Raw genomic sequence first — 22,950 nt, forward strand, 5'->3', positions numbered from 1 at the left:
CTCTGCAGCTACATCTTCTTGTTTCTGACTACAGGTCTTCAGTTGTCAGAAAAATTTCATTGTGTGCGGGGTTCTCCATAATGAAGTGGTCATCACCAGTGTCGTCCTGGATGACAGGGAAAAAGGTCAATCAGCATTTTCCAAAATACAGGAGTCTCTATGTTTTAAGCTTTGAGAAGATCCCGTGTCTGGATTAGTGTTATGGACAGTTAACAGGTTTCATTGAGACCACACTGGTGGAATCTTGGAATGGTTTGATGCGCTAAATTCGTCGTCTGTGGCATAACTGTTAGCCTTGAACGTGACTGTGTCAGTAGCTGATAGGACTAATACTTTCTTGTATTGCTACTTTTACTTAAGTTAAAGGTCTGATTGCTTCAACCACATCTGCTGATGTTATTCTCCCCAGACGTTTCAATTCCGTCTCCAGTAAATGCTTTTAATGATCCACACTGCGCGCTGCAAATGCCCCCTCATGTTTACTGGTTTAGAAAAGTTTTGCGTCCCAAATTGGCTATTAAGAGGTAACGGTTGTAAGGAAAGCTTTATGCCAAAAAGACAATTTAACAGAAATGGGCACTCGTCAGAACTCAGCATCATGTACGATCATCAGATTTTTAAGATTTCTTTAGTATTAAAAAAAATTCAGTAATAGTTGTGAATATTACACAAATTACACATTGCTTACAAGTTTACATTATTTAGTTTAGTTTATACTTCTTTCATATATGTTTGTTCTACAAGTATTAATAACATTTTTCACAATGGTGCATTATTAAAAACGTGCATTACAGTTACATCCAGTTTCTCTCGTATAGTACTGATTATTACCCACTTTCACCTTTTTTAATAATTTATGAATCTGGTTTACATAAATACATTTTTTGTCACTTAATTAAGAAACAAAGTCATAAGACAACACGTTTGTGTGTCTACGAATGCCATATGCTTCTATAAATGCGAATCATTTTATTAATAATTAATAACTATTTTAAATATTTTGCAGTCTATAAAGAATTCATCATGGTTTAATAGCTTCTTTTCCCTGCAGGGACACAAAAGTAACTGAACTAACAAAAAGCAAGTAAAACCCAAAAGCTCTCAATTTTTATGTTGTTATGTTATTTTTAAATTTATCTATTTGTTGAAAATCATATGGAAACTAGTTAGTTATTTTCATTCAAGTATTAATTAATTATTGTGGCCCTGGTAAGTTTTGAACTGTTCCTAGCAAGATGAAAACATTTCATTTCATCGTAAATCGACTGAAATGTACAGAACGATTAAAACAAATACTTAATTGCTATATTGTGATTAAACCGTACTGTATGTGAAACCTGTTTAAACGTCAGCTGTGTTGGTCTGCACTATGTGAAGCTCCAGGCTTAATTTGAATACTTTAGTTTGTATTTAAAAAAAGAAAGGAAGACATTTTAATGTTTGTTGTCATGTCTGACAGCCTGATGTAGCTGCTATTATGTTTTTAGCGTTTGTGAAGTTTGGATTTGTGCAGTTATTCTTTCATTTATTTTGTTGTTTTAATCATGTTAAGTCGGCTGCAGTTTGATTTTCTTGCTTTACTGCCGGTATGTGTGGGGCCCATGTGACGTAGTGGCCGAACATAATCAAGCCTCATGATTATTTGTATGCTTTTGAGTGTAATTACTTACTTCGTCTTTCTCTTTGTAGTTTTTCTCTGAGCTGCGATAGGACACCACATGGATCAGGGTGTAGACTCTGAAAACAAAAAGGCACAAGGATGAAACATGAGGGGAAAATGTGGGAAAATGAAAATGAAGAAATCGATGGATAACAGTGACAAGGACAAAGCCATTATAACTCTCCATAAAGACAGAACTCAAAGACTCCCTGCTCATGATTGCGGGGTGGGGGGGGTGGGGGGTGGGGTTATTCAGTGCCAGATTAATAACTTTGATTAAATTTCTCTGCTTCTCAATCAAGCCTGCTGGATTGTCCTGCTTCATTTTCAAGGTCACTAAATTAGTCAAAAAGTACAACCTGTGAGGAAAAAAATAAAAGTTAAATGTGAAATGATGTTATTACCTGTGATATAACATGGCCAGAAACTGCACAATGAGAAGAATAGCAAAAGACAACAGAAACATCAAAGTGAGAGGCTCCACCTGTCAGAAAAAGAGCAATAGAATGGATTACTAATTACATCAGATGTTACAGGAGTTCAAACAATTATTTAAAAAGAATCACAATCCTTCTTTAACTGCAGCACATGCATTTAGGAGTGTCTGTTGTGGGTCCCAACCTTGAGGAATTCATCACTTTTAGTTCCATTGGGATAATACTTTGGGATCCTGATGCTGATGACATCATTTCCAATGGCCTGCAAGAAGAAGGTAGCTACCACCCAGAGCACGTTTATGATGAAATACAGGAAGACGGCCTGTGGAGAGGTAAGAGAATTTAATATTTGATTTCGTTTTGCCACATTTCAAGTGGATAATTGTTTTTAAAGGTTTCACTCCCAACCTGCAACCTGACGCATCAGAGTATTTTTTCATAATGATTTGGGATCATTCATTTGTTATCATTGTCATCATCAGAGTGCTGACCTTGTTTCTCAGTGACTTTAGTTCTCTGTTGACTTCCTCCTGATGTTCTTTAGAGTGAGTGATTGGTTTCAGGTAGCGCTCGATTAGCTTGTTCCAGAAGTCGTTCTCATTCTAAACACACAAAAATGCACACAGTTCAATAAAAAAAATTTAATTGATCACTTTTTTAACTGACTAACTCCATTTAGCAAATATAAATTTTATTTTCCTTAGAAGATCAGAAATCTGCTAATGAATAACATTTCAGGGCGGTTGCTTTGTTCACTATACCTTAATTACTGAAAACGAACGGCAAAATTTAGAAACATTTACATCTACCGTGCATTGTGAAGTAGTAATACTGTGTTTAAATACTCATTTTAAATACAACTTTTTGTATCTACCTCTATCTCACAGACCCGACAGCTGAATAAACATCTTACCTCTTCTAGCTTTTGCACTTGTGGGGCAGCGAGTGTTTTCTCAATGGCTAGATTTACTCTCTTTTCCAACTTCTCCATTCGATTGGTCTTAAGGGTTTGCCGTGCCTGAGACACAGAGAGAAGTCAGGTCAGTTATGTATTTTCTGCAGCAGCAGTTTTCAGAAGTTTTCAGAAGAATAGAAACTCTGGAAATCAGGTTTCCTCTCAAATTAATTTCATTTTGTTTTAAAAGCAACATGTCATTATTTTATTTACACCAAAGTTGTCATCACCTGTCTGTTTAGCGCAAGTTGTAACTCCTCCAGCTGATAGTCTGAGAGAACGTCTTCAGGCCCCACTGAATTGAGCTCTACATTGAGTGTGTCTGTTAACATCAGCACCAAGTCTTCGCACACTTCATCGTAATCTTTGTTACGGAGTGCATATCTGAGGAGAACAAAAGCAGTTTAACTACACAACTGCAGCTTTGCCATCGGGGTAATTGTACAGCATCTTACACAAACGTAGTTTTAGTGTAAATGTTAATTATTCTTGTAAAAATGCCTGCAAGTGAACAACAAAAACATGCAAATACTTGGATGATGTTTATTATTTACCGTATTTGTTCTTGTAGATTTCTCTTCATGTTGAAGTATGTCAGCTTTTTCAGAAATTCTTCCTTCACTGGGTGCACCCAGTCTGCATACACATGAAAACACACACACACGGATAGCATCATTACTCTGTTTTATATGCTACATAATGTATAGTATATAATGATCCACAGCTACATGTATAGCTGGAAATTACAGTGTGGTGCACTCAGGACCTAAATGCATTTAGAGTGCTTCTCACCAGCGGCGGGAATCTCTGCCTCACGAATCATATAGTCATCATCATGATCACTGTCTTCTTCATCAGATGAACTCATGCTCCTGTTTTCAGCACCATCGTCACTGCACACAGCACACATGCACTTATTGTGAGCTTCTTAATTCCAGCGCACATCTCATTTTGTCCTTATAAACAGCTGTGTTCAGTATGAGACTTGAATGGAACTGTGTTATTTTCAAGGCCAGTAGTATATTGGATTTCTGGTAAAATAATTAATTAAATTCAATTTGATTTATATAGGGCCAGATCAGCCTGTGAGCGAACAACATTAGAAATGACTGACCAAATAAAGGAGGAGAAACAACCACGACAACAACAACAGAACGCTACCTGCTACTGGAACCCAGGTCACTGCTCTTTGCTGCCTTCTTCCTCAAATCATCAACTAGAGGTCTTGCAATCTCTTCCTTGGCTTCTTCTTTCTTGGCGTGTTGTTTGGTGTGAGGCTCCAGCATTAAGGCTGGGTGTAGAGGTGTTTCGTTTTGGGTGATTGGATTGGCTGGGATGTGCTGTATAATCTGACCCGCGAGCTGCTGAAATATCAGACGCTCTGTTTCCTGGGTTATCTGTAAAGCAACAGAGTTCATTAATCCATTCATCCATCACCTGCTGTCAGGTATGTCGGGAACTGTAACCATACCTGTATCTTCATGTCCCAGCAGCAGCATCTACAGGTTTTGTCACAGAGAAGATTGTGTAGTTTCTTCTGCTCTACACCTCCCCTAATGGACAGACAGATATGAGGATGTATGGTCACAAAGAGTGATTGATATGACAAGATTAAAAAAAAAAAATCAATTCCCTGCTGTCTTATTTGTTTTTGTTTCATGGATGAGTGTCAAATATGGAACAGGAAGTGGATGAACTAATGGATTTGGTCAGCTAAAAGTTCTGCACGACTATATATACACACTTTCAGGCTAAGACTTCTCTAAAGGCTGAGGCTTTTTTCTACTCTTCGATCCTTATGATGTCAAAGACAGGCGATATTCTTGATATGGTCATTTTAGGTCCAGAGCTCTGGCTGTAAGCACAGCAGCTCCTCCACCGACTCTTCAGATCTTATGAACTTTACACAGTAATGTTGCGTTTTGGGGAAATGCAACATTTCTGTTTGAGATTTGAATTTGTTATAATTTTCCATTCTTATTTTGATCCCTATAATATTATTGCTATTTCATGATAATTAATTAAACAAACAGTGGTCTAAAATAATGCATTACTTGTTGGTTTCCCTTGTGCCCCAGGACACATTGTTCATGTTAACCAGCGAGTAGATGGTCAAAAGGAGATATCCACTGGGGATGCAGATGAAATACATCAGACCATAGATAATCAAGACTGCAAGAAAGAAAAGGAAACAAAGCCAAAAAATGTCACATGACATGAAGCAACATCACACAAAAAATGTGAAATAATGCTTAGAACAATAATAATGAACATACAAAACTCCTCAGGGTGGAGTAAAGCTGTTATCAAGTACATGATTGCCATTGAAATCAAAAACAATCCAGTGGGGGTCAAGAAGGTTTTCTGAATCACCATGTCACCTAAAAGAGAAAAAGGCATTTGCACATTTAATGGACATTTATTTGAAAGATATGAGACTGCAACAACATACAGTCAAAAAACGATTCTACCCACCAATGATGGAAAAGAAGGACGCAGTCATGAGGAATGCATACAGAACACTCATGATGCCGGCAATGGTTATTTGGGTATTCGACTTGGTTAAAAAGCAAATGAGGATGTAGAACACGGGGGGAACGCACGCGACGACGATGGAGAGTGTACCAGTGAGTCTGAAGACAAACTGGAAAGCACCTGGAAGGAAAAGATGGAGGGGGAGGAGAGAAGGAGAAATAAATGACTGATGTAAAGTTATTAATGCACAAAAATTATTAATGCAGATGGGCTTGGCAAAGTGAATTTCCCTGTAGTTACCATTACAAGTTATTACTAAGTCTGCCTTCAGTTAAGCCAAGTGTTTAATGAAAACTGGTGGTTCACACTGTAGTTACCTGCATTAATGACTGCATTAAAGTTCAGATTAGAAATATTTGTTCCAGGTTTTGCTTCCAGGATACATCTTTACAAACCACGAGAACTCAAATTTTTAAACTCACTTTACATAATTAATGTTTCATCCTTTTTTTTCTTGTCCTTTTTACTGTTTTTGTGGATGCATACAGGTATTCGCATTTGGAATAGTACAAATGTGGCAATTTTCTATTAAAAAAATATAGCACAAACATCTGCCCAGACTTGAATTTGGTAGGCAATGGTCAGAGGTCATTAGGACCTCAAACAGGCCACCAAGCCATAATTCAGAATAAATAAATACATAAATTAATTATGGCAACATTTCCCAGACAAGTTTAAACAAATGATAGAAGAATAATATTTCACGTGCTAAACAGTGGATTGAAACAATGAAATCAGTGTGGTCTACCATACTACACAATGTGAACCCTAATAAGGAACTTTGTAAACGCCAGTTCTGGTAAGTGCGGTATAAAGAATTTGCATAATATGACATGCAACAAAGATTATACCATACAGTAAAGATGTTAATGTGTGACATGCAGTGAACTGGATCAGAAGGATTTTAACAAGTCTTGTGCGTTTCCATTTGCCGGTGATAAAACTAAGTTTATTGACACCATAAGGAACAAGTAAGGCATCTGAATTTGGTTCAGTCAAATCTTTAAACAAGTTATTATACAGCTTACTTTATGGGAGCGGTCTTAAAATGAAACCACTATACCATATCTATTGTAGTTGTGTTTGCTCAATTACTTTAGTTCTGTTTCCTTGTTGCAGAGTAGCATAATTTAAAGACAGTCACGGGTTTCTGAGAGAATCTGTAGGATTTACTTCCCTAACGGAACTTTTTATATATTTCAAAACCTAAAAAAGTGTTTGAAAGCTGAAAGGATAAGAGATAAACTGCAACTTAATGGCATGAATAATGGTGATAAATGTGTTAGAGTCATTAACTAGACTTAAACCTACTTGCTATCATGAGAGTTACAGAGGCAGGTCCCAGGATAGAAGATCCAACAGTGAACATCTGGTAGAAGACGTAAATCCCTGAGATGGACTCGTTTCTCTTCACTGTCTCTGGACCACTAAGATTCACAACCACAAAAGAGTTAGTATGGCAGTAGAAGTGTTTGTAGGATTTATAGCCTACAAACATAACCAGGAAACCATCAAACTAAGAATGAAAAATTTTCTCTTTTTTTTTAAAATGTTTTAAGTAAAAAGCAGGATGGCTATAGAATGAAACCCTGCTATTATTAATAACATGTAACACTAGCCTGTGGAGAAGGTCCAGTGTATTAGCCAATGTTGAAGGTCCCCATCGTCTCCTCTGGTTGTAAAACTCTTCAAATTCCTGTGGTGAGTTGGTGTATGCATCTGAAGCAGCATTATACTCGACTCGCCAGCCTTGTTGCAATAGCAAAGTACACAGCCATCGATCCTCCCCTAGAAGAGCACACACGTGACACCAAGAGTTTAAATGTCAAAACACTAAGAGTACAAACTAGACGAGGTAAAAAAGTCTACTGATCCTTTTGGTTGCGTTTACCAACCTTGATCATACTGCACATATTCTTGAGCTCTTTGTGCAGTTGTTGAGTATCTTTTTAAAACATGGTCATCCATCAGGGCCGACCCTCTGAACAGACTGAAGCATCCCGGACTGCACAGCACAGAACCAAACACATGCTCTGCTGTCTTCTGGAGCCAGTGACCTACTGCATACTCAAATTTCTGGTACCACACCATGGGACCTGGGATGGCAGAGAGGCAGATGAGAGGAGAGATGAAGCAAAGGAGGTTGAAGAATAATAGGCATTTGGAAAAAAGTACATGTAGTACGTTGTTTCTAAGTTAGTCCATCATATATACAGAGCTTAAAAGAACACTGCAGAAGCAAAAATCCCACTAAATGCTGATGTAGGGAATGTCAAGAACTAGAGTGGACCTATGAAATATACACGATTTCCAGTTTATCAAAAGGCTTTCTTTAAATGTTTATTTTTTAAATGAAATACATTTAATGATACATCAGTGGCAATACATATGAAATGCCCACTCACCCATGCCAGTAGGATGGATTCTACCACATGCTGCACCTACATTGTCATACATCCTCAACCTGTGAACACAAATATGTTTTATAAATTGACATGTTTGACAAGCAACAATAACTAAAATCGACACTTTCTAACTGGATGACTAAATAGCTCATAAAATGAGTATTTGTGGTATTTGTTGTCTACAATAGCATCAGTGATTTATGGAGGAAAATTATGTAAATACTGAGCCATGACAGATTTTAAGAAGTTGACTGTTCTGCTGCTCACCTGTCTACAAGCAGAATCACAGCTTTAGGGTGGAAGTCAGTGTCTCCGTCAAGAGCAAGAATATACGTGTTGTCGTCTGAGATGAACTTGCGTTTGTTGTCGTTGTCATACTGAGGCAACACGAAAGTCTCACTATCCAGAGAGACCAAACTGGCTCTGGAAAAGTTATTCAATTGCTAAAAAAAAAAAAGATAGGTCATTGAAAAATTATAAGAAATTATACACAATGCCAAAATAAGTTGACTCGAACAGCTGAAAAGTCTTACTGGGATCTTTGAAGGGTTCTTCACAATGTAGCCTTTCCAGCCAAGCAGGTAATACATGTACATTATCTAAGAAAAAAGAAAAAAGCAGCAGTATTGAATGTTAAAATCCAAGAACAGCCTTTTGGAGACTCACTGTTTAATAGTCTAGATGACTTGACAGAGGTGATTTGTCAAATTAATTAAACTTTTATCACACAGGTAGAAAATACAGAATGATTATACCAGCAATACTAGCAAGCATGTTTTAAATTTTAACTAAGCATTTTCATACATTTACAATTAGAGTTGAACACACATTTAATTAACAGCACTTCCAGTATCTCAGTATATTTACTGCAGTCCAAATCATTATTAATAATGGCATGCAGCACAATAGAGCAACACAGTTTCTTATTTTGAAATACTGAACAGCACTGAAATGATTTCAGCCATTTATTTTCATGCCTAAGATATATATAATATATATATATATATATATATATATATATATATATATATATATATATATATATATATATATATATATATATATATATATATAAAAATATCTAGTTTTGGAGTTGCTGCTTTTCTATCCCATATTCAATAGTAAATAGTTTTTTGAGTAAAACATATATTTTTGACACATTTGAGTAATAATAATGAGTGTTGAAGAACCCGTCCCACTGTGTGAGGTTATAGAATAGTAGAATCAGACCATACACATGATGGGTCCATTCAAGCTCATACAATTCCAATACATGAAAAAAGAAAACAAGTCTGCATGTTTGAGTGAGAGAACTTGGTTTTTAGTGTATTTCACAATCACATACACATAAATAGGGATATAGAGATAGAAACTTTCACAGCTAATCTGTACCTGGGACCATCTTTTTTTGTTCCTGATGAGTAGTTTGTCTTTTAGGTGAACATAGAGCATGTTCCCTTCTGGCAGAACAAACATCAACCTGCCACCGTAGGGAGTCTCAATGATCGACACATCGTCAGGCTCTTTGTTGGTGAAGACCCTGAACGGAGGGATGTGTAGGTGATCAGTTTGAAAGATGGATAAAGAGAGACATGCAGATGTACACACATATATTTAACTGTGGGGTTATCTCACCTGTAAACTTCAATGACAACATGGATCAAGTCATTAACATAACTATTAACCAGCCTCTTGTTTGTGTCATCGTCAGTCATGAAGGCATCGTCCATTAAAATGTGACACTCAAAGTCAAAACAGTCCTTGTGATCTTCCTTTGGATCCCCTCGATAACGGTCCAGCCTGAAACAATAACAGATGACTGTATAACACAGCAAAAGCCTTTTCATTTAGGTCTTATTTTTAAGTGTGAACAGTCAGTGCACAGCAGGAAATAACAAGAATGACAGGAAAATGCATTTTTTAAATGTTAAGCAGCCCAAACACTTGGCATTTTAGGCCTTTGAATATATTAGGTCATAAGCTAATGAATTTGACCTTTTATTTACATTTTTAAGAACCACTTTACATCAGACTGAGAGGCTCTAAATGCCTCTCTGGTTAAAAATTTCACCTGTGTACTGACACCTGCCTGGTGCGAAATTAAACAGGTGGAGGTAAATCAAACCCATATTTTAATACGCTGTTATATTGCTCTTTAATGATATGTAAAAGAGAAATTAAACCCACGCTGTGTATGTGATACTAGTACACCTGGGGCTAGATGCTTTAAACTCAAACTCGTTATTTTCATCAGAATTATAAAGCCGTGCTTAAGCATGCTTGCTGTTAAATCTCAGTCACTGTGGATTTGTATGCAGCCTGATCTACTTTATGTCTGTATGTGCAGATAAAATATATAATGATAAGAAATGTGATAAGAAGTTCTCATCATAGTGACTGGGGTATGCACATGCATGTTTTTGTGCCTACACTTATTTATTTGTCTGGCCCCTGATGTTTTCAGAGGTACTGGCTCTAACCTGAACATGGAGGTGAGAATCTTCAGCATCTCGTCGTAGGTCTCATGCCACATGGTGGCGCACAGATAGATCACACACTTCTGCATTTCATCATGGCTGTTAAGGAGAGGAGAAGTTGTAGCAGAATTTTTAAACATTTCATGCTGTGAACACGCACATCTTAGAAGCATCTGCTATGGAGGCTCATTAATGTTATACACCCATTGTGGAAATGGCTTCATAAAATGTGCCACATGTGCAGCTGCAGTGAATTTGGGGATGCAAATAAGCGAGTTTCCAATTTTGTTGAGGTCGTAGATGAACATCAATTGTTTTTGGGTCATGTCTGTGTGTATGTCTTTACACTGAGACGTGCTCTGCTAGCGACACAGTTTGCATGAACTCAACTTCAAATGCATTTTTTTCTACCTATACTTCAAATAAATTATTCACTGCATAATTGCATACTGCCTTTCCTGTTGAAGAAATGTCTGTGCCTCTACTGCATTTGAAAAGTTATCACCCATTATGATTGATTTTTTTTTTTTTTTTTAGGTTAATTTATGGCCACACTGAAATAATGTTCAACAGGGAAGCTATTCTCAGATCACACTGACCTTTCTTGGGTTTTGGCTTTTGGAACCTTCATCTTGGTGTTGAGTAGCAGAGACAGGTCAATGAAAGCAGATTCATACAATCGACGAACAAAGAGCTGAGATGTTCTTTCTATACGCTGGACCTAATGGAAGGTGAACCACAAAGCTATTTAAGTGTATGTCATTTTTAAAAAAATCAGATCTCAAAAACAATATGCTTTAATATGTTGTGGTGTGGCTTTTCTGGGAGTTAAAATAAAACTTCCAAATAAAGAAATGACTGAATTCATTTAAAGCATACATCTTCTCACAGCCAATTGACTGAAAGTGTGTGCATATGCGCTGTGTTTTTTTCTGATACCTTGATCTTCCATACGTAGTAGGTACATGTGACGAGGCCTGACCACATGCACACTCCCTCCAGTGCCAGCATGGCAAAAGGCCATTGAAAGTAGTGGCTGTCAATCAAATGGTAAATAAATATTTTGAGTGAAGTGTGCAAAGATAAGAAATACAGAAGATATCTGTACTTAATATATTGCTATAGGACATGGCAGATGAGGTTGGACAATAAATACTTCCATTTTATTCGCATTAAAAAAAAATTATAAATGACCAGGCTGCTTGAAGTGTAAGAAGAATTAGTGACTTGAAAAACTCACATGCTACGTTTCATTAACACATTTCTCAGCATACAAACACACCTGTTTAGTGAAGTCCGACACATGCTCCTAGTAAGCTCGAGTAAGACCGCAGACGTGTTTTTGGAGTTCAGATAGAGCAACTTGTCACAAAATTCTGCAATAAAACAAACTTTTTTTTTTTTTTTTAGCTTTATTACATGTAGTTTAAATAACTAATTTATTTATAATTATAACAATTTATACATATAAATGATACAGTGCATCAGAGGAGTCATGGTGTATTTTTTCAAAGTGTATTTTCATGATGAAAATATTGAGCTACTTAAGTGGAAACAACGTTAAAATTCCTGGAAACTCCCCTGTGCTGAAGCGACTCATTAAACAATTAAAAACTGAATGCAAAACTTATTGCAAGTGAATTTTTTATGAAGGTAGTTCAATTTGTCTTGACCTAAAAAAAAGAATAAAGAAAAAGGAAAAACTCACCTATGATGCTTTCTGCTTTTGTCCCATTATCCAGTTTCCATCCCAGTGTAAAAAACAGCACTATTCCCAGCAGTAGCATTGCAGGTCCAGTGCAACATAGAGGAAGGGCAAAACTCATCCTGACAGAATGAATCTTACAGGCCACAACTCCAAACCAGTGGCAGGCTGCTGAGCAGAAGGCCTGAGACAGAAGATGAGGGCAATATTTATTAAGCCTAATTTACAGTCATAAGGACAAAATTAAGATTGTAATGTACTTAATTTACACGTTAGACCATCCTACCACCATTAAAATATGTTTCTGAACCAATTCTTTGTGGAAAAGTAAGAAAGAAGTGCAAAAAAGTGCTTTACACTTCAAAACTCAGATCATAATTGGAACATGTGATCATTATCATGCCTCGGGCAAGTAAGTAGTGGATACAGAGACCCCTGACTGATTAAACCTGCGGCTGCTAAAGAGTCTGTGTGAATGAGATTTGATTGGTTTAAGTAAGTTTTGTCTTATTAAGTAATTAATCTAGACTAAACCTGCTGAGAGCCATAAAAAGAAAATGATCAAATGCAATAATGGGGAAAAAGTGCTTTTTGCTAAATCACCATCAGACACAGTTTTGTCTGCTACATGCAGTGATAAATCAGATTCTACATTTATGGCATCTAGTCTTCCTACAGTAATTTTAATACATGTTGCATGCTCTCTTCCTTCTACTTACTTGTAAGAAAAACAACACTAGTCCTGTTTTCAGGAGTTCTCCGTCACGCAGGATAAAATTGTCCCATATGATGGTTTTCGCAATTAGCTTGTGGTAGATCAGGTATACGGCCCCTAGAACAGACAAAAACAATTTTAATTTTACATGCTTGCCACATTTAAAAATGCACCCCTCTTTCACTCAAATCATTTAGTTCACAATGAAACTATTTTTTATCACTGTTCTTTGTTTGTGGTCAAGTAAATATTGTTATGGTATAGAAATACATTGATTTAAAAAAAATACTGTAAATAATAAGAGTGGTAACGTTTTAAATTCCTGCAGTGATAGAAGAAACAATTTAATCTGCAACGTGTACAGAGATACGGTACAGATAACATAAATCTGCACTGTTCTGTAGATTGGGTCATCTACCAATCGGAAGCTTGCGTTTAACTATCCGTAGGCAAGATACTGAACCCTGACCCCTGATTTGGGTGTAACTGGGTCATTAGCTTGCAGTGCTTAGTTACAGTAGAAAAAACACTTTATAAAAATCAGCCCATGTATCAGAACATTTGCAATAATAATTTTACAAGTTAAGAAATACATTGGATTTTAAATAAATAAAAATAAAAGAGAACATATTAATAGTGGTTTATTGTGCAGAATAGAAAACCTAGATTTACTAATACTGAAAACAACAACTGAAGAATTCATCACAGCTGGAGAACATCCTCTGCAATCCATCTGCACCCCTGACATCACAGAAATCTGTTTGTTCTCCAGTGCGAATGTGGGAAATTAGATTTTTTCATCACGCGTCCAGTGCAGAGTGGGTGTAATTTTGCCAGCATGTTTTTTTTTCTCCTCTCCATTCATTGCGTCAATACAGACATTGATGGCAAATAATTACCTATCACTAATATCCTCAGAATGCTGCTGATGACAAACACAAAGTCTCTGAAACCATCCAGTTGTGACAACGTATCCTGTGGGATAAGAGAGGAAAAAAGATCCTCAGTGATCGTGTAAAAAAAAAAAAAAAGTTTCCTTATCATAAACATACAGACTTGGAAGAATGCAAGCTAGCTGAAGCTCCACTATAGAAAAACAGCGTACCTGCATGCGGTTGGTTGCTTGTAGTGAATTTTCCCACCAGCACAACGAGACAAGGAGGGAAGAGAAAATTCCAAGTGCCACGTAGATATAGCAGTCAGAACCCTGTCTGTCCACATATGACGTTACACGGACATAGTAGTCAATTCCCAGCATGCAGTAACCTGTTGGTCAAGTTAGTCAGTTAATAAATGCATATCTAAACTTTCTCTTATATCAGTAGATACAGTGTATATGGAATACGCTGTATCCACTGTCTATCCAAATGTCCTAAAAACACACCTATCACTCACATTTTCAGCTCCATAATATTATTCTTGGACTCTGCATTACAAAATAATCCCTATTTATCTCATTCTGAGGTACCTTCTCTCTCTTTTTTCCGAATACTTGAAACTTTGGCAAAGTTTAATATAAGTTTGCCAATATTTATACATTTTTTATACACCATATTTTTTTTAAATCAATCATGGAACTTGGAGCTTGCAAGCTTGGTGCTAGATTTGAATCTTAAGCATCAAAACTTGACAGAGTTGTTGTTTTGGCAGTTAAGACGTTTTATATCATTTATATGAGGCAGTTGTTGTAATGAGGGTGACAGAATTACTGTGTCAGAATTGGATAAACAAGACAACAATGGAATGATAGTTTAAAAGAGCTGACAGACAATTAGTAGCAGATCAGTTCAGTCAAAGCCTGAAAACACAAACCTTGATTGAGAAGTGTTCAAACAATTGGGAGAAACGAGTGACGTACAGAACTAAGAAAATAACTGTCGACTCTACTGCTTTCTGCTTCATTCACTCCCTACCCCTAATTTGTGAGCAGGTAAGGTTTGCCAACATGACTGTTAAACCTCCTACTATACCTGCTGTGAGCTAATTATCATAAAATGTAATTAAGGATTATATTATATTTAATTTTTGTAGAGCGGCTCTCGGTTTTTTGTGTTTTCACCACACCGAATCTATGAATGTTCAGGGGACAAAGCTAAAAAGAAAGCCAGGGAAACAAGCTTGCACATAGAAGCTAATTTAAAAGGAGTTACCAATAGAGGTGAGTATGAGGGAGCAGATTGGGAACACAATTTTCCAGTTATCTCGCTGTAGTCTGAATATTATCTGCATAATTGCAGACACAATGCAGACTCCTCCACTGATGAAGAGATTAGTCAGGACGTCAAACTGAGGCATAACCACCAGCACGAGGACTGAAGTACCGAGAGAGACCAGGACCTCAATGAGGCAAATCTGGAAAAGACACAAAACCAGAAAGATGTCCTCACTTATGCAGTGTTTCTATTGGTTTTGGACATGGAAATAGAGGCCATTAAAAATACTTTATATTCACCATTAATTTGTATCATTACCATCAAATGTACATTTTACTTTTTTTTCTTTTCTGTCTTTTGACCTAAATAAACCTTTCTGTTATCGTCTGTATAATTCTTACAGAAATGGCAATAAATACACAAACAAGAACAACATAAATAAGAATAAGACAAAATTCTCTTTATAGCATTTTGTTGAAAATACTATTAGAAGATAAACTCATGATTAATTAACTGCGCCCAATGGGACCTACTTTGTGCCAAAGATTAACAAAAAAAACATTATTACTAAGTTTGTCTGTAACGATTTGTAATTTTACATTTTTCTGCTGTCTAGTTATAGGTACATAAACTAAAAATATGTAGAAAAACATACAAATGCCATGATCTTCATTTTGGGTGGTACAAAGGTCTTGAAGGAACATCGCCACAGCGATTTCAAAAAGACCAGGACGTTGGGGAAGACTAGGCAGAACATCATCATCAGCATGTAGAACTGTTTTTCCTTTGGGGTGCGCCGGGACATTGGACTGGACAATGTTGACAACACCAGCAGGGAGCCCTGAAAGGATATATGATCATTGTGTGTTAAGAAAATTCTATTTCCAGGAATAGGAACTAGATGGGGAATCCCAGTAAAGAGAGTGCTGGGTACAAAGGCATTCAGTACTGTAAACTCTGTCCTCTCATAAATAGCATGAATCTTCTTCGTGTTACTTTATGATCAGGCAGGCAGAGACAGATAAGCTTGTTGTCACATGATTTGTACTTTTCACACGATGCGTTCTTTGCTGAAATGCCTGAAAGAGTTTTTTAGACATACAAAACATAAATTGATTTGCAGAGTGCGCTCTGATGGATAAACTATGCAACATGAATTGGGAAATTTCTAATATAATATATCAGTCAGACTCTAATACAGTACACAGTGGTCTTATTTTCCATATATGGAACACAGTACAGACTCAGAGTTTAAGAAAGCAATACTACTGTTCAGTGGTGATCAAATGAATCAAAATAATCCAAAGCACTTTCAAGAAAAAAACCAAAAACACTAAAACAACAACAAAGCCATAGATGCAGATTTTTAAGTGTCTGTCTATGAAAGAAAATACTAGAATCTGAGGAGTTGGAGGCAATTTTGCTGTGTCCAAAGTCAGCATTTTTTAGCCAGAGCTTGGACTTCAGCCTCAGTGGTAACCAGATGAATAACTTCACAGAGAGAAAAAGATAAACTCACAAATGGTCCTACCTTTGCAACAACAGCAGTGGTCAAGACAGCTAACCCCACCAAAACAGCCACTAGATGTTGAGCCAGCTGGAAACATCTTCTCTTTTGTTCCTTCTCAGCTCCTGCGGGGTTCAGCTGGAATGGATCCCATGTATCCCTGGAAAATAGATATTGGTTGACTATAAAAACAGAAAACTAGAACGACTGTTTAATAATGTACTAAAACAATGGTTACCTAATAATCTATTAAAGTCAGTTGAAGGATGACAGAGAATTAATAATAGAGTAGAAATATCTTTTAGTTTCATCTATGTGAAAGAGAAAACACTGAGCTGTCTCAGTTTACTGATATTGAACTACAGCGCAGTGCCCTTCCTGATTTTTTTTGTCTTTTGTGTGTGCATATTTTCTTTATCCTCAAAAGTTTCAGATCGTCATAAAAAAAAAACATAGACAAAGACAACCCTAGTAAATAAAAAATGCTGTTTTTAAACGATGATTTCGTTTATTTATCAATTATCATTAGGGTTGTGTGGTATGACAAAAATCTCATATCCCGATATAAGACATTTATCGTCCTGACAACGATATAAATCACAAAAATGTAATATTTTCTGCAAATTCTGTGAATCTTGGGCAATTCGACTTGCGTGAACTTTTTCCACTTTTTCCGTCCTTTACCTGGATTCGAGTGTTTTAACCAATGCATGAAACTATACATTTTTAGACATAAGTTGTAATGGCCACCATTTTCTTTCAAAGTTTGAGTCTAAGATTAATTTTTTAGCACCTGACGGCTCTTTTTTTTTCTTCTCATCCGTAAACTCTCTGCATAATCTTTCACGTGATTCAGTTTATTTTGAAAAGTCTCAACAGGATCTTGAGCTTTATTGTGAAAGGTTTATGTAGAAAACAAATAAGTGGACAGCGGAGCCACGCGATGGTTTTATTGTCGTTGTTGCTATCGACAACACGTAAAAACAGGCGCTTGATAGTCAGTAGTGTGGTTATATTAAATATAAGAGAAAGCGAGAACTCATGGAAATTAATATAGCCACTACAGTGGCCATCAAAACGATGAAAAAATATTGCTGTAAACAGTTTATTTTACGACACCACGAAACAAACGATAGGTTAAAATAGATGTTTTTATATCGTCATCCGATATATATCGGTATATCAAACAGCCCTAGTTATCATTTCATTTATTAAGGGAAAAAGTTCTCCAAACCAACTTAGCCCTATCTGAGAAAAGTAATTGTCCACTAAACCTAACAACTGGTTACACAACAGTTGGCAGCAAGTGCTGCAATCAAGCATTTGCAACAACTGGCACTGAGTCTTTCTCGTTGCTATGGAGGTATTTTGTCCTATTTGTCTCTGCCGAATTGTATTAATTCAGCCTACATTTTTTAAACACTAATGGCCTTTTTAAATTCATGCCAAAAAATCTAAGTAGGATTTAGGTTCATACTTTGACTAGGGCACACCAAGACCTTCTTTGGGCTACTCAGTGATGGACTTGGTGGTGTGGTTTCTGATCTTTGCCCTGTTGCATAACCCAAGTGAACTTGAGCTTCATGGCATAAACTGAGGGCCAGACACTCTACATCAGAAAGTTCTGGTAGAGAGCAGGATTCACCCATTAGGGCTGGATCAGGTGACCCTGAATCCTCCCTTAGTTTTGCTGCAATAAGTGTAGGCTGCTGGGGGATTCCCATGATAAGTTTTTCCTTTTCAGTCACCTTTCTCACTCAACATGTGTTAATAGACCTCTCTGCATTGAATCATACTTGTTATTAATCCCCGTCTCTCTTTCACAGCATGTCTTTTATCCTGTTTTCCTTCTGTCACCCTATCCGGTCGCAGCAGATGGCCGCCCCTCCCTGAGCCTGTTTGTTGTTTTAAATGTTGTACTGGATTCATGAGTTGTCCATGTGCTCTTGAAGTAATTTTGGTGGGCCTGCCACTATTGTTCCAAATTTTCTCCTTTTGTGAATAATAACTGTTATTGTGGTTCATGGGAATCCATGGCTTTGTAACCCTTGCCAGACCGATAGATGTCAGAGACTTTGTCACACAGGTTCTGTTTATGTGACTTCTTGATTCCACAGGTCTGTCAGTAATCAAGGCTGCCTGGCAGGGCTAATCAAACTGAACTCAGGTTTCCCAAAAATGTGGTTAATCACAGTTAATTACTTTAACTAATATTGTTGCTCAACTTTAAAATTATAAATAATTTAGCCCCTCGTTATCTTGTTGATCTTCTTAGTCTATATGTCCCTGGGCTCGCCCTCAGGTCTTCAGCCCAATTACTCCTGGCTCAGCCTAGCTCTAGGCTTAAATCTAGGGGTGACCGTGCTTTTGCCCTGGTTGCACCGAATCTGTGGCACAACCTTCCTATCGCTTTCTGTGCGTCAGACTCCGTTTTATCTTTTAAATCCCGTTTAAAAACTCATTTATTCAACATAGCTTTTCCATCTAGTTAGTGTCCCTATTTTATATTTGGTTCAATTTCTTATTTATGTACTTTATCTTTTAGCTATATCTGTTCTTAGTACTTTGTTCTTATATTCCCTTCTATTGCCGTATAATTAGTGCCCTTAACCTGATGACATATGTGGTACTTTGTTAATAGTCTTTTATTTAATGTCTTAATTTTCCTGTTTTTATTGTAAAGCACTTTGGTGTACCGCTGGTCTTTTAAATGTGCCATACAAATAAAGTTGTATTGTATTGTATTTAATTATCTTCCTGATTCCTGAAAAACAGGAAGGGGGGCGAGGTTTTCACAGCACTGTTTCTTATCATGATACTTTAACATTTGTATGGTCATGACTACATTTATTAGGTGCAAATTGACTGCAGGGACGTTTTTAAATGAATATGTGATAAACCATGGGTGCATAGTCAATGGATGAGCCTGTAACAAGGAATTAAGTGGAGAGTTTTACATTTTATACCTCAAACTATTGCTGATTGTGATCATGGTCTGTTGGGTGTTGGTTACAGCACAAAATGAAGAATCCTCTGTTATCTACAAATCTGCCAAAGCCCTCAGTTCATCGCAAAGGTCAGAGTACAGTTTTTATTGAACAGTATTCTTTCAACAGTGCGCTGCATCTCTCTCTCTTTTTACCCATTTTTGGGGGGTCTGTGTTTATTTTTGTCAGTGATTGTCACTTGTCAGTGTGAAATATAGCAAAAGCTTTTAGCATGAAAGGCACAGTGTATGGTTTTGGTGCTTCCAGATTAGAAAGTGACTGGCACGCAAACAGGCATCTAAGCTAAGAGATTCTCAAGCAACCCTTTGGCCATAATTACACTCGATATCTGTGTTTCCTGGCACATTAAACATCACCATCTCTGCCACCCCGATGATTAATACAGAGTGCAGAATAATTATCAGGCTGTGGGTTTTTTACCTTGAGATTATGCTACACTGTGATCTCTGGCTTTGCCATAGCAACTGAAATACTGTTAAGTCAAGGTGTAGTACAAAATGGATTGATGCTGGCAGAAGGTTGTTATATAAGGACTAATGATATTACACTATAGCTGTTATTATTATTATTATTATTATTATTATTATGTGACGCTTGATAACTATTGGATTTTTAGGATAAATGACAGTGGCAGTTTTTAGGAAGTAAAAAAATCTGATATCGATATACTGGATAATCTAACTTTTTAAAAGCAGTGAGAAAACAAAAGTCTGCTGTCTTTAGCTTTTCCCCCAATGGCAAGTGACGAGCAGACAAGCTACTTATTTTTTTGTGTATTTATGAAACTAGTGAGTCTTCATTAGACACGATATTGATGGAAGAAATTTAACTTTTCAGATGTTTCTACCCAAAGCTCACTAGGATACGCCACCGCGGCCCCCTATGGTGAAAACTATTCGAAAAAGATTTCCTGCTTTCTGGAGAGGTATTTAAAAAAATAGCTCTCAGCTCCTTTGCTCTGTGACGTCAGTAAATCATTTCCTTATGAGTTTATGGAGGAACTTGATTCAAGTTCTTTTTGTAAATTATCCCTAACCCTATAAAAAAAGGAGCATTATCCAAAGCTTTGTCGATCACAGGTTATTAGTCAAAAACAAAAACACCCCCAAAAACACCAAGATGGTAACAGTGGAAAGACGCAGCTCGAAGCCTTGGTAATCCAGTCAGTGAGGTAGATTTATATGAAGAGCAATTTGTGCTGAAAAGACCAGCAAAATCAGGAAAGGACTTCAGTTCCCCAGACTCAAAAAGTTTTTACAAGAATGACTCACTATGACAACAAACTTCAGATTACAATATTTACTTATCACACTGTATGATTATCTGCAGACTGTAATCACCCAGATTCAACTTGGCTCCATCACATCATAATGTCATAAGGCGTACCCCTGTTTAAGAGTGCACTCGATTACATGGCCCATTAAAGCTCAAAAATCTTTTATTTCAGTAAGGTTTTTTTCCCCATTAAAAATTAAAACTGTCACACAGTTTGGCTGCCATATGTTAGGAGTTTGGAAACTGGTGCACTGGCTCACTTTGCTGTGACCTTCTAGTCAAGTTATATTACTCTCTAAAGTTGCGTAACATTTAATAAATTGGGAAACAATTAACTGCAATGATTTATATAAAAGTAGTTAATATTTAAAAACTTTATAGACACCACTCCTAGCTTTAGTTTAGTTTAGTGGAAGTTTAGAGGCTTTCAAATCAAAAGTTGCTGATAAAATATTGTTTTATTTTTCTTTATAACTTCATAATCACAACAAGGGTGGTGTAAAAAAGCTAAACTCAGAGACAGTGTCATAATTTTTGTGTCAGATATACCTAAATGGAGAATTTAATTACAACTTCAGCGTGTATTTAACATTTGAAATGGAGGCCCTAACAGCAGGCAGTAACAGTGGAGATGATATCAGCTACAGCAATAAAGCGAAGCACAGCAGTGCACAGAACAAATTAACTGTTTTCTTGGCTGTGAATTATATCAAATGGAAACCTGGTAACACAATACTTTATGGTGAAAAATAATATATATATATGTAATATCCATTACCAACACATATCTCACCAACAATTAACCTCCTAACAATGATGAAGAGGTTAATAAAACTGGATAGCGTATCCAGGGACAGGAAATTGAATAGCTGCCTGGTTCAAAGTGGCATGTGGTGTTGAATGTATTTCTGTCTCATTCTCAGCGCAGCAAATAGGAAACAACTTTAAAGCCGCCGTGATGACATGAAACACGTTCCTGCTGCAGCTTGGTCAGTTAAAGAATAACATGTGCTGACCCTGATTTAGGAAACAAATTCACTAACTGTCTGACTTCAGTAAGTTCCTGTGGTAGAAATAAATCAGAGGCAATGTTTTTACAGTGAACATAGACTAAAACCAAAAAGCTTACGTTACACACGATTCCAAAATTTCGATAATAAAGGAAGGAGAAAATGCAAAGATACAGCGCTAAAGAAATTTATTAGACCACAGATGCCACAGATATCCTAAATTAACAGTACTGCTAATTACTAAACACATGTTTAATGTTTCTGTAAAGGTTAATTCACCACTATCTTCAAGCTCTGCAATCAAAATGATATTTTTAAAGCACATTATTATTTTTTTGATTAAAAGGCCAAATTACAGTCATTTCCTTCCATTCCTGAATAGAAAATTAGTTTTAGTGGTTAAATGTTATACTGAATTAATTTCCGACTTCTCAGAGAAGTCCAGCGAGCTATTTGGTAATTCAACATGAATTTCGTTTTTATGGCTTAATAAATAACAATACAATCTTTCATTTTAAACACGTTTTTGAGATGTTTCTAAAATATTTGTGTTCTTGTTTTTATGTCACCCTATCAATACAGATGTTACTTTTGATTTAATCAGGTGAAATTGTTTCTTTTTTTTATTCATATTTTCCTTCTTTTTTTCCTCCCACCGCAAGTTATCATGCTTCCACAGCACACAGCCAGTTTTATTAAACACCGCATGGGTCACAAAGCATAAAAGACCCAGAGGAGAAGATGGATTTCTACTGCCTAGAAAGAAAGTGTCTGCAAGACCGCTTTCCTCCTCCATTGTATGTATTTGATCAAGCAGGTTAATTAAGATCAAAGCATGGTTGGTGGACTCGTGGCCTGTCACTCATATAAATGTGATTTCCATATTTAAATTCCTCTCATGTCACATATTATGCTCAGTTTCACATCTGTGCCATTAGTTAAAGCAGAAATGAAACCACATAACCTTTATGATGCAACACACACTCTTGAAGATTTTTTACCTGTGCCTTCCTTCTCGTTTCTTTCCTCTTTCTCTCAGATCCTCCATTCTTCTTGTTTACTCCACTGCATCAACCAGGAACCTAAAATAGATCGTTTAAAGATAGTT

General features: G+C 36.6%; 1 protein-coding gene across 1 annotated transcript; it reads right to left on the reverse strand.

Moving 5' to 3' along the window:
- Positions 1 to 28: 28 nt before the first annotated feature.
- On the reverse strand, positions 29 to 22,890 carry chs1 (chitin synthase 1). Its single transcript, XM_085353819.1, has 34 exons — positions 22,844 to 22,890; positions 16,574 to 16,709; positions 15,698 to 15,883; positions 15,040 to 15,241; positions 13,995 to 14,155; positions 13,789 to 13,864; positions 12,894 to 13,006; positions 12,178 to 12,358; positions 11,752 to 11,845; positions 11,409 to 11,505; positions 11,069 to 11,190; positions 10,473 to 10,568; positions 9,628 to 9,792; positions 9,385 to 9,532; positions 8,526 to 8,591; positions 8,260 to 8,435; positions 7,993 to 8,051; positions 7,483 to 7,683; positions 7,207 to 7,375; positions 6,899 to 7,014; positions 5,528 to 5,707; positions 5,329 to 5,433; positions 5,107 to 5,224; positions 4,524 to 4,605; positions 4,214 to 4,449; positions 3,845 to 3,945; positions 3,607 to 3,688; positions 3,283 to 3,436; positions 3,011 to 3,115; positions 2,589 to 2,699; positions 2,282 to 2,419; positions 2,065 to 2,144; positions 1,671 to 1,737; positions 29 to 106 (listed from the first exon to the last, which is right to left on the reverse strand). The coding sequence occupies exons 1-34, from the start codon at positions 22,888 to 22,890 to the stop codon at positions 29 to 31; spliced, it is 4,248 nt and encodes a 1,415-aa protein (XP_085209945.1).
- Between the last annotated feature and the right edge of the window lie 60 nt (positions 22,891 to 22,950).

The sequence above is a fragment of the Diplotaxodon limnothrissa genome, linkage group LG1 (assembly GCF_057381915.1).
Source record: "Diplotaxodon limnothrissa isolate DT_005_m linkage group LG1, D_limnothrissa_male_GT1.1, whole genome shotgun sequence".
Taxonomy (NCBI): domain Eukaryota; kingdom Metazoa; phylum Chordata; class Actinopteri; order Cichliformes; family Cichlidae; genus Diplotaxodon; species Diplotaxodon limnothrissa.

Excerpts from the sequence above, each read along its gene's own strand:
- chs1 (XM_085353819.1), bottom strand. The coding sequence starts at position 22,890 with ATGGAGGATCTGAGAGAAAGAGGAAAGAAACGAGAAGGAAGGCACAG. Across the intron at positions 14,156-15,039 it reads CCTCATACTCACCTCTATTG|GTTACTGCATGCTGGGAATT; the intron begins GTAACTCCTTTT and ends CTTGACCAACAG. Across the intron at positions 13,007-13,788 it reads TCTGAGGATATTAGTGATAG|GGGCCGTATACCTGATCTAC; the intron begins GTAATTATTTGC and ends TGTCTGTTCTAG.